This window comes from Mastomys coucha, unplaced genomic scaffold, assembly GCF_008632895.1.
Source record: "Mastomys coucha isolate ucsf_1 unplaced genomic scaffold, UCSF_Mcou_1 pScaffold9, whole genome shotgun sequence".
NCBI classification, from domain to species: domain Eukaryota; kingdom Metazoa; phylum Chordata; class Mammalia; order Rodentia; family Muridae; genus Mastomys; species Mastomys coucha.
The window spans coordinates 17,640,878-17,653,597 of record NW_022196915.1 but is presented as its reverse complement, the minus strand read 5'-3'; the positions used below and the strand labels follow the sequence as shown (position 1 = coordinate 17,653,597).

Here is a 12,720-nt window from a genome sequence, read left to right as displayed (position 1 = left end):
AAATGAAAATTTCACTGAATTCCATGACTACAGTCTACAATAGTGACCTCACAATTAAGTCTCAAGAAAATTCTGAATGAGGAAAATAAATATAAGCTGGATCACCTCAACGAAAGTATGAAGTCCTAAGGAAGGGGAAATTAAAAAGATATAGGCATCCAGTGTGGCAGAATATATAATCCTATTGCTCAGGAGGCTGAAGTGGAGGCAGAGGAATCTTGTGTGTGGGTGCTGAAAGCTAAGGTGTAAGAGCATAATATCATTCCTTATTGCTTCTTGTCTACAAGGCAAGAGTCTTCTAAACTCCTATTAAACCATCACTATGAAATTATTATTGACTTAATGATATGATAAGTATGCTTTTTGCCAATTAGAAATAAATTAGTAAATAAAGTCTCTGCAAAACAAAGACAAACAAAACACTATTATTCCTTTGTGTGGATTTCTAGGCAAAAATTCACACATGCAGTGTGTGGTAGTATACACCTGTACTCCCAGTGCTTGTTTGGGAAATGGAGGCAAGAAGACTAAACGTTCAAGGCCCACCTTAAATACACAAGAAGTCTGAAGCCAGCCTAGCCTAACTGATATCTCTAACAAAAAATGTCTCCTATTCTGGTTTGAGCCTGCTAAAGACTAGAACTGAGAAGGCAAGTCATGGGGCATATCATTGTACCTGTGGGGGTGTATAGGGCATAAGGTCCAGCTCACTGGCCAGGGGAGTTTGAAGCTGAGGTAGAGATGGAGGTTCAATGACTTCACTATCCTCTTCTCCCATCTCTTCAATATCATCATCTCCACCTTCTAACTCGGCAAATTTAGCTTCTAGCAATTGTATCTTCTTTTCTAACAAAGGTGAGGGTTCCTTCTGAGGAATGATTGGTTTTCTGAAAAACAATGACAAGACAAATAAGTAAAAAGCTGCCAAGCACGTCCAGGACTGGTTAGAGAGCAGACCTGAAAACATTCACAACCTGCCACCCACAATCTATAAGGCTGACAAAGTAGCTCCACTGGGTATTTGTGATGTCACTTCTACTTGCTAACAATTCTGATCAATACTCAGAGGTGTCAGGTCTAGTGGACTCTATGTTAAAAAGGGATTGTCATAGTCTAGGAAACTGAGAAAATCTTCCTACAGAGAGGCTGCCAACACAACAAGTGTTTCTATCTTCATTCTATAATTGCTGGTGTCTAAGCCAAGGTACTATTACAACAATTGCTAACCTTTTTTTTTAACTCAATATTTTCTTTTTCTCTCTGTAACAAAACAAAACAAACAAAAAAAAGCTGACTCAAGGGCTGGAGAGATGGCTCAGCAGTTAAGAGCACTGACTTCTTCCGAAGGTCCTGAGTTCAAATCCCAGTAACCACATGGTGGCTTACAACCATCTGTAACAAGATCTGATGTCCTCTTCTGGAGTGTCTGAAGACAGCTACAGTGTACTTACATATAACAAAAATAAATCTTTAAAAAAAAAAAGCTGACTCAAATTTAATACCATCTCCTGTCTCAGCCTCCCAAGTAAGGGAATTACCCCATCTCACTAAATTGATTTTTCCTATTGGAATTATATGATAGTTCAAGACCTAATAAAACAACTCAGAACATTGGGTTACATGACTGGTAAGTTAGCCCAAGTGCCCTTTCTTCCTTAATTTTACAAGCTTTACCTAAAGTAGTAAATTTCATCATCTACGACTTTAGCAGAGAGTGAAAACCTCTTCAACCCCTTGAACTTCTTCATCTGCTTGTCGCTCTCATTATAGCGGCTCTCACAAAGCAGAATGTCATTTTCTGGTATTTCAGTTGGCCTGCAGGAGAGGAAGTCCTTGAATGATAACACAGCACATTTCCCTGAAAGAGTAAGATAGAGATAAAGGAGTTAACTCCTGTCATGTTAACAACCTGGAACTTGCCAAATAGGCTAGGCTGGCAGCTAGTGAGCCCCTGAGATCTGTCTACCTCTCCAGTGCTGGGATTACAAACATAGCTTTTAAAAATGTGGTTCTGGGAACTGAACTTGCAAGACAAGTACTTTACCATAAGAACTCTCTCCCCAGTCCAAAATTTTATATTATTATATTTTAATTCACAGTTAAGTAAGAGTGATAGAGAAGGGGCTAAAGAGATGGCTCAGCAGTTAGGAGCATATATTACTGAGAACTCAATTTCAGTTCTTAGCACTGACACTAGGTGGAACATAACTACTGCCTGTGGCTCCAGCTTACAGGGACATTCTTTCCTGGATCTACTGATATCTGCACTCATGTATGCACATACTCTCCTATATATACATAATTAAAAATAAAAAACCAAACCAAACACCACCACCCAAACAGCAATATCACCACTCATGAAATACTAAAGGTACTGGTCACCTAGCATGCACAAAACCCTGGGTTCATGGGCTGGCAAGATGGATGGATCAGTGGATAAAAGGTGTCTGCCTACATGTAAGCTTGACAAGCTGAGTTCAATTCCTCGGACCTACACAGTAGGAGAACTAAGTTCCACAAGTTGTCCTGTCTTCCACACATATACTATGGTACACGGACTTCCAGACAGACAGACACACCCATGCACACACCTGGGTGGGGGGAGCAAGCCACCCCTAGGTTCAATCTGAAGAAAAAAAAAAAAAAAGAACACTAAGAACACTAAGAACACTTATTTATTTATTTTTTTCTGAGACAAGGTTTCTCTGTGTAGTCCTGGCTGTCCTGGAACTCACTCTGTAGACCAGGCTGGTCTCGGACTCAGAAATCCACCTGCCTCTGCCTCCCAAGTGCTGGGATTAAAGGCATGTGCCACCACCGCCCGGCTAGAACACTTATTTTTGCTATTTGCCACTGAACATACTAGAAATGCTCATGGCCAATAACTTCTTGAATATGAAACATTTCAGAAGTTCAAAAGTGCTTTCACTGCCTTAGAAATACATAGTATTTATTTACCTAACTCAACAGACTTTTAGTTAGGAATAGCCATTCTTCATGCTTAAAGAAGGAAAAAAATGGAGATGCAAAAATGGTAAAAATTCTCTCCACAGTTAAGGAGTCAAATTATTAGTGGGAGACAGGGGTGTGGTTCAACTGGCTGAGTGCTTGCCTAGTGCGTACAACCAAGCATTGTAATCCCAGCAGAAGTGGAGGATCAAAGTTCAAGGTCATTCTCAGACACATATTGGGTTCCAGGCCAGCCTGGGCAACATAAAATCCCCATTTCAAAACAAAAACCAAGAGACTAGTAGCCCTGAAATAAATGTGGTGTCTCTGTGCTGGGCTCCTAAACACTGGTAAAAGATAGCCTTCATTTCATTTAATAATAAAATTTTTCTTTATAAGCTTTTGGATTTATGAGCTTAAGTGGCTCAGCAATGGCTGCAATGGCTCAGCAGTTCACTGGCTGCTCTTCGAATGGGCCAGGATTTAATTCCTAGTAGGCACATAGCAACTCACAACTTTCTAACTCAAGTTTCAGGACATCTGATGGTGCCCTCTTTTGGCCTCCAAGGTACCAGACATACACGATACAAAAGCCACATAGATATACATGTGGATTTGCCCATATACATAAAAAAGATCTTGACAGATCAATTTTGGGAGAATGGACATATTTAAAATAGTGAGTTCTTCCTTTATAATAAATAGGTCATTTTTATTTATTTGGGTCTTTTATAATTTGTGTAAAAATTTTATATACTTTTAAACTTAACCAATATATTGTTCAGTTCCAGATATCCACATATCAAAATTTATTGTATAATAAAGATTAACATATTAATCATTCTTTTTCATATATTTCATATTTACAATATATAACTTAATCTAGACTAGCCCCATCTCAGTGCTTAAGAATTACATGTGACTAGTGGCTACTGTAATGGATAAATTATAACAGGTGTCAAATAAAAGAAAAACTTCTCATAGAAAACAAGCAACCATGAGACATTAAGATTTAAGTAACACACAGAAGAAAAAAAATAGGAAATGTAAATTGGGCCTCAGCAAAATAATTTCCTCTGCTTTTCTTTTCTACATTAAGATTTAAGTAACACACAGAAGAAAAAAAATAGGAAATGTAAATTGGGCCTCAGCAAAATAATTTCCTCTGCTTTTCTTTTCTTTCCGAGACAGGGTTTCTCTGTGTAGATTTCGCTGCCTTAGAACTCACTCTGTAGATCAGGCTGGCCTTGAACTCAGAAATATGCCCGCCTCTGCCTCCCAAGTGCTGGGATTAAAGTCGTGTGCCAAAACTGCCTGGTTCAATCCTGTTCTTCCCCTTCAGGGCCCCAATAAGAACCTTCTCTTCACTCTTTAGCTGCAGTACATTGGCTATTCATTCCTATTTGTGTCTTTGGCCGTTCAAGGGAAGAGGCAGTCTGCTTCTCTTGGCATTTTGCTTATTGAGGACCCTATTTCTGGTCTAGTGCCTTCAGGAAGCCAACTGAGGTCTAATGAAAGCTGCTTGCTCATAGTCTGAGCATATGGAACTGGGTGCACGTCAGGAAAGTAGCTATCTGTCCCTAGGGGGTGCCCCAGAGCTTTCCAGAAGAGGGAGGTTTTACTAAAGAATGGACACCATAGGTACCTGAACCTATATTTCCAGCAGGTGGCTGTATCAAGATCTGACCTGGTGAGGGGGCCCTGGGCAATAATCCTGTGATAAGTCTCTACTGAGGCAAAAAGGAAATGATATATGAGACCATCTCTTAGATTATCTTCGTATGATTTAAAAACAAACAAACAAACAAACAAACAAACAAAAAGCCCTGGCCCTTTTTCCTTTCAAAAATGTAAAGCATTTATTCTTGAACTGTTTATTTTTCTTGCTTTAGTGATAAAACTGATAAAGCATTAAATAAGTTTATAAAGAAGGAAACAACCTATATTATATTAAGAATGGAATATCCAGACCCCAGTCCTGGAATTATTATAATCTTAGTGGTCAACAGTAGAGGTACACTCTCTGGCAGATATGCCCACGTTCATTTGCAAGTAATTCCTCTGTGTCTATTGGATCACTACCATTATTATTATTATTGATGCCTTGGCTGTCTTTGAACTCTTTATGTGGATCAGGCTGCCTTCAAACTTACAGAGATTTGCCTGCCTATGGCTCCCAAGTGTTGGGATCAAAGGCATGCGCTATCACATCTGGCCACTTGGATCATTCTTCCCAGATGCGATATTCCCTATGAAGCTGTCAAGACTGTCTTCTCAGTGTATCTTCTAAGATATTTCTAAGACTTGTCTTCTAAATTAATTCTACCAGGGAACCCCCAAAATGATCTACTTAACATCTTTAAAACTTGTTTGAGACAGAGAAAAAAAAAAGTACAAAAATAAGATTAATATTCAACAATGAACAAAGTTAACATCATGGAATTATAAATCTTTTGAAGTTTACAGAATAAGAACATTTGGTAGTTGGTACATGCCAAACTGTAAAAATGGAGCTAAATGGTATTTTTTTAAAGGTGTATTTATTTTATTTATATGAGTACACTGTAGCTGTCTTCACACACCAGAAAAGGGCATGAGATCCCATTACGGATGGTTGTGAGGTACCACATGGTTGCTGGGAATTGAACTCAGGACCTTTGGAAGAGCAGTCAGTGCTCTTAACTGCTGAACCATCTTTCCAGCCCCTATATCTTACTTTTTGAGCACTAAGTGGGCTTTATATAAAAAAATGAAACAACCATGTCTCAATGTGCATCTCTCATCCTGCTCAATATTGCAGGCTCATCAGTTCATACACATGTATCCCAACTGGCTATCAACCAGCTAATGAGACTGACACAGAAATGAGAGAGAGAATTCAGGTTTTAGTTCTGATCCATTCTTGGGCAGTTATTTTACCTTTCTTTTTTCTTTTTTTTAAAATGTTTATTTATTTTATGTATGTGAGTACACTGTCATCTTTCTTATATAATCATGTTGAGGATTAAGTAAGATTCCAGATATAAAAATGGCTTAAATACTGTTGGAGGCAATGCATTTTAACAGGAACTCTTTAGAAAAGATTTATCCAAGTTACATTAGTGAAAACAGTGATATGGGGGTATGTCAACAGCCATTTCTTCACAGAAGAAAAGCTGGTAAAAACTGTTAGAATAAACATGTCTTTTGAGGGACTGGACAGACACAGCTCAGTGGTTAAGAGTGCTTACTGCTCTTCTAGAAGACCAAGTTCAATACCCAGCACCCACAACACCTCCAGCTTCCTTTATTTCAAGGTCCAGTGTCCTCTTTGGACCTCTGTGGAAACACACGAATATACTACCAGACACACACACATCACACACACACACACACACACACACACACATATTTAAAATTATTTCATTTATTTAGTATATATGTACATGCTATAACACATGTGTAAAGGCACGTGTATGTCAGAGAATAACTTGTGACTCCCTCCTTCCATCACCCAGGACAGAGGAATAGAATTCAGATTACCTACTCAGCTATCTCATTTGACTAGAATCAATAACTTTTTTTTTTTAAATCAAAAGCCAAAGGTTCACAACCATATAATGTTTAATTATGAAAATGTGGCTGAAATCTGACAGGTTATTTTGTAATTTAGCCTAAACCTACCCTCTTCTTTAAAAGAAAAAAAAAGGGGGGCCTTCCAGTCGCCATCTGCACCCGGGAGCTAAGGCTGTTCTACAGCCCACTGTACACAGGTCCTGCCAGGAGAGAGCTGGTGTCCCAGGAGTGCTCTCACTCCTGGGACAAGAGAAGACATCTTCACTTTCTCTAAAATAACTGCCTAAAAGCGGGACTGGTGAGGTGTGCACAGGGCACAGGAACAGTGGAGCAGCTGGGGAAGGATCTTTCTGGTTGCCATCTGCACCTGGAGCTAAGGCTGTTCCATAGCCCTTGGTACACAGGTTCTGCTAGGAGAGAGCTGGTGTCCCAGGAGTGCTGACACAGGCTTACAGGCCCACAGAAGAGATAAGCTCCAGCCAGAGACAGCATGACCAACTAACATCACAGACAACCAGATACTGAAGGCAAGTGCAAGAACCTTACCAACAGAAACCAAGGCTATATGGCCTCATCAGAACCCAGTTCTCCCACAACAGCAAGTCTTGGATACCCCAACACACCAAAAAAGCAAGATGTGGATTTAAAATCACATCTCATGATGCTGATAGAGGATTTTAAGAAGGACATAAATAATTCCCTTAAATATATGAGAAGACAGACAGGTAACCAGGTAGAAGCCCTTAAAGAGGAAACACAAAAATCCCTTAAAGAATTACAGGAAAATGCAACCAAACAGGTGAAGGAACGGAACAAAACCATCCAGGATCTAAAAATGGAAGTAGAAACAATAAAGAAATCACAAAGAGAGACAACTATGGAGATAGAAAACATAGGAAAGAGATCAGGAGTCATAGACGCAAGCATCACCAACAGAATACAAGAAATAAAAGAGAGAATCTCAGGTGCAGAAAATACCATTGAAAAAATTGACACAACAGTCAAGGAAAATGCAAAATGTAAAAAGGCCCTAACCCAAAATATCCAGGAAACCCAGGACACAATGAGAAGACCAAACCTAAGGATAATAGGTATAGAAGAAAGTGAAGACTCCCAATTTAAAGGGCCAGTAAATATCTTCAACAAAATTTTAGAAGAAAACTTCCCTAAAGAAAGAGATGCCCATGAACATACAAGAGGCCTACAGAACACCAAATAGAGTGGACCAGAAAAGAAACTCCTCCAGTCACATAATAATCAAAACACCAAATGCACAAAACAAAGAAAGAATATTAAAAGCAGTAAAGTAAAAAGGTCAGGTAATATATAAAGGCAGGCCTATCAGAATTACACCAGACTTTTCGACAGAGACTATAAAAGCCAGAAGATTCTCGGCGGATTTCATACAGACACTAAGAGAACACAAATGCTAGCCCAGGCTCCTATACCCAGCAAAACTCTCAGTTACCATAGACGGAGAAAACAAGATATTCCATGACAAAACAAAATTTACACAGTATCTTTCCACAAATCCAGCCCTTCAAAGGATAATAAATGGAAAAACTCCAACACAAGGAAGGAAACTACACCCTAGAAAAAGCAAGAAAATAATCTTAACAAATCAAAGAGAAAATAGCTACATAAACATAATTCCACCTCGAACAAAAATAACAAGAAGTAACAATTACTTTTCCCTAATATCAATGGACTCAATTCAACAAATAAAAGATACAGACTAACAGACTGGTTATTTAAACAGGACAGACACTACCTCAGAGGAAAAGGCAGGAAAAAAATTCTCTAAGCAAATGGTCCCAAGAAACAACCTGGAGTAGCCATTCTAATATCGAATAAAAATGACTTTCAACCTAAAGTTATCAAAAAAAAAAAAAAAAATAAGGAAGGACACTTCATACTCATTAAAGGGAAAAATATACCATGAAGAACTCTCAATTCTGAACATCTATGCTCCTAATGCAAGGGCACCTACATTCATAAAATAAACTTTACCAAAGCTCAAAGCACACAATGCACCTCACACAATAATAATGGGAGACTTCAACACCCCAGTCTCATAATTGGATAGATCATGAAAACAGAAACTACACAGACAGTGAAATTAACAGAAGTTATGAAACAAATGGTTTTAACAGATATCTATAGAACATTTTATCCTACAACAAAAGAATATACCTCATGGCACCTCTTCTTAGCACTTCATGGTACCTTCTCCAAAACTGACCATATAATTGGTCACAAAACAGGCTTCAACAGATACAAGAAGACTGAAATAATCCCATGCATCCTATCAGATCACCACGGACTAAGGCTGGTCTTCAATAACAACATAAACAAGAGAAAGCCCACATACACGTGGAAGCTGAACAACACTCTACTCAATGATAATTTGGTCAAGAAAGAAATAAGAAAGAAATTAAAGACTTTTTAGAGTTTAATGAAAATAAAGCCACAACATACCCAAACTATGGGACACAATGAAAGCGGTGCTAAGAGGAAAACTCATAGCTCTGAGTTATTCTAAAAAGAAACTGGAGAGAGCATACACTAGTAGCTTGACAACACACCTAAAAGCTCTAGAAAAAAAGAAGCAAATACACCTAAGAGGAGTAGGTAGCAGGAAATAATCAAACTCAAGGCTAAAATCAACCAAGTAGAAACAAAAAGAACTATATAAAGAATCAACCAAACCAGAACCTTGTTCTTTGAGAAAATCAACAAGATAGATAAACCCTTAGCCAGACTAACCAGAGGGCACAGAGACAGTATTCAAATGAACAAAATCAGAAATGAAAAGGGAGACATAACAACAGAAACTGAGGAAATCCAAAAAATCATGAGATCCTACTATAAAAGCCTATACTCAATAAAACTGGAATATATGGATGAAATGGACAATTTTCTAGACAGATACAAGGTACCAAAGTTAAGTCAGGATCAGATAAACCACCTAAACAGTCCCATAACCCCTAAAGAAATAGAAACAGTCATTAATAGTCTCCCAACCAAAAAAAGCCCAGGACCAGATGGGTTTAGTGCAGAGTTCTATCAGACCTTCAAAGAAGACCTAATACCAATACTCCTCAAACTATTCCACAAAATAGAAACAAAAGGAACACTATCCAATTCGTTCTATGAAGCCACAGTTACTCTAATATCTAAACCACACAAAGATCCAACAAAGAAAGAGAACTTCAGACCAATTTCCCTTATGAATATTGATGCAAAAATTCTCAATAAAATTCTCACAAATTGAATTCAATAATACATCAAAAAGATCACCTGTCATGATCAAGTAGGCTTCATCTCAGGGATGCAGGGATGGTTCAATATATGGAAATCCATCAATATAATCCACTATATAAACAAACTCAAAAAAACCCATATGATCATCTCATTAGATGCTGAGAAACCTTTTGACAAAATCCAACACCCCTTCATGATAAAAGTCTTGGAAACATCAGGAATTCAAGGCCCATAACTAAACATAGTAAAAGCAATATACAGCAAACCAGTAGCCAACATCAAACTAAATGGAGAGAATCTTGAAGCAATTCCACCAAAATTAGGGACTAGACAAGGCTACCCACTCCCTCTCTACCTAGTCAGTATAGTACTTAAAATCCCAGCCAGAGCAATTAGACAACAAAAGGAGATCAAAGGGTTACAAATTGGAAAGGAAGAAGTCAAAATATCACTATTTGCAGATGATATGATAGTATACTTAAGTGAGCCCAAATATTCTACCAGAGAACTCCTAAATTTGATATAAAACTTCAGCAAAGTGGCTGGATATAAAATTAACTCAAATAAATCAGTGGCCTTCCTCTACTCAAAGGATAAACAAGCTGAGAAAGAAATTAGGTAAACAACACCCTTCACAATAGTCACAAATAATACAAAATACCTTGGTGTGACTCTAACTAAGCAAATGAGAGATCTGTACGACAAGAATTTCAAATCTCTGAAGAAAGAAATTGAAGAAGATCTCAGAAGATGGTAAAATCTCCCATGCTCATGGATTGGTAGGATTAATATAATAAAAATGGCCATCTTGCTGAACACAATCTACAGATTCAATGCAATCCCCATCAAAATTCCAACTCAATTCTTCATAGAGTTAGAAAGAGCAATTTGCAAATTCATCTGGAATAACAAAAAACCCAGGATAACAAAACTATTCTCAACAATAAAAGAACTTCTTGAGGAATGACCATCCCTGACTTCAAGCTGTACTACAGAGCAATTGTGATAAAAACTGCATGGTATTGGTACAGTGACAGGCAGGTAGATCAATGGAACAGAATTAAAGCCCCAGAAATGAACCCACATGCATATGGTCACTTGATCTTTGACAAAGGAGCTAAAGCCACACAGTGGAAAACATTCAGAAGTCCAATGAAGTCTGATGGCCCAGTGTAGGGGAATGCCAGGACCAGGAAGAGGGCATGGTGGGTTGGTGAGCAGGGGGAAGGGAGAGAGAATGGGGGGCTTTGGAGGGGAAACTAGGAAAGAGGAAAAAATCTGAAATGTAAATTAAAAAAATATCTAGTAAGAAAAAAATTTAAAAAAAAAAATCAAGGAAAAAAAAAAGGAAAAGAAAAGAAAGTGAGAAGTCTCAACTAACCAGGACCCTGGGAGCTACCATACACTAAGCAACCAACCAGGCAGCATAAACAGGCTGGTTCAAGGCCCCCTGCATATATGTAGCAGAGAACTGCCTGGTCTGGCCTCAGTGGGAGAGGAATCACCTCAAGAAACTTGAAGCACTAGGGAGTGGAAGAGGCCTAGTTGGGAGTGGGAAGGTGGGGTGGGAAGACAGGGGACAGAAGAATGAGAAGAGAACAGAGACAGAGACAGAGGAATGGGATGAGGAACTTCAAGAGTGGGGACCGGGAAGTGGGGCAACAACTGGATTGTAAATTTAAAAAAAAGTTTAACTGTATTTTGCTTGCATTATATACATGCCTGATGCCCATGGAGGCCAGAAAAGGGTAGCCTGAAACTGGAGTCATAGACAGTTGTAAACTGCCATGTGGGTGCTGGAAACTGAAGAACATGAAGTGCTCTTAACCACTAGCCATCACTCTAGCTCCCCCTCAACACCCACACTTTCTTTCTTAGCTTTAGCAACAGTTTTGAAAATGACAGCCTGGGCTCCTGATATGAAGTTTCTGGTGCCAAGGGCAGAGTAGAGTGGAACATTTCCCTTCCTTCCTAACTCCCCAAATAAATTTTAGCCAACTGCTTGACTTGTGGGAAGCTTCCTGAAGGATTAACCTTGGAAAGAATTTCCCTGTTTTATTAAATATGGACTTCAAAAAAACCCACAAATGTCCATTTAGGCTACTACAGCAAAACTACTGTGGACTGGGTGATTTCTAAAGAACAGAAAAATTTCCAGTTCTAGGAGATAGGAAGTCCTAAATGAAGGTGCCAGTATCTGGTATGTTCCTGTTTACTGCACAGGAAAATTCTAGGTGTCTAATGCATGATGGACAGCAGAACATGAAGATAGATGGAGAGTAAACCAACTTGTATGATCTCTGTCTGAAATAGTGTCTATTAACTCAGTGCATGGCTCTTAGGACCTCAGCATCTCCCACAAGATCCCATTAGCATTAAGTTTTGACCTATGAATCCTGGAGGAACACATACATTGACACCATAGTACATTAAAAGGCAAATTAACCATGTATTGTCAGTTGGGGCACAAGTATCAAATGACACACATTTAAAATGTGGGAGAGAAAGTGGGAACTGAGATGCTTTGGGAAATGTCCTGTTTCTCTGTAGTCTTGGGGATACAACCCAGGGCTTTATGTAAGTATTCTACTGCTGCATGCCCAGCATAAGGGATGTAAATTTCTAGCTTAGTTATTGTGGTGATATTAAAACTACATATTGAAACGTGCCTGCTTCCAAATTACAAGTAGACTCTACAATCAAATGCTTAAGTGTCATTTCTAGTAGCATTTTAAGGGTTGAAAGGAATATTATGGAGAGGTGCATATATGTCTGTGTACCAGTTTCATCTGAACCATGATGCAGTCTATATTGTGGAGACATAGTTGGCTCAGAATATAGCTTCTCTACATTTTTTTTTTTTGAATTAAGAATGAGTCTGGGTAGAGGTAGATCTATGGAACCGAATTGAAGACCCAGAATTGAACCCACGCACCTATGGTCACTTAATCT

At 38.6% G+C, this 12,720-nt stretch overlaps 1 protein-coding gene across 43 annotated transcripts in view; it reads right to left on the bottom strand.

Annotated features, from left to right (window-relative positions):
* Positions 1-12,720, bottom strand: part of Pbrm1 (polybromo 1) — a 109,335-nt gene that overhangs the window by 14,761 nt on the left and 81,854 nt on the right. For all 43 annotated transcript variants that reach the window (XM_031361834.1, XM_031361818.1, XM_031361815.1 and 40 more), the window contains 2 exons: positions 1,675-1,858; positions 677-887 (listed from right to left, as the gene is read on the bottom strand). In XM_031361834.1, coding sequence (XP_031217694.1) covers positions 677-887; positions 1,675-1,858 — 395 coding nt within the window. The remainder of the gene's footprint in view (positions 1-676; positions 888-1,674; positions 1,859-12,720) is intronic.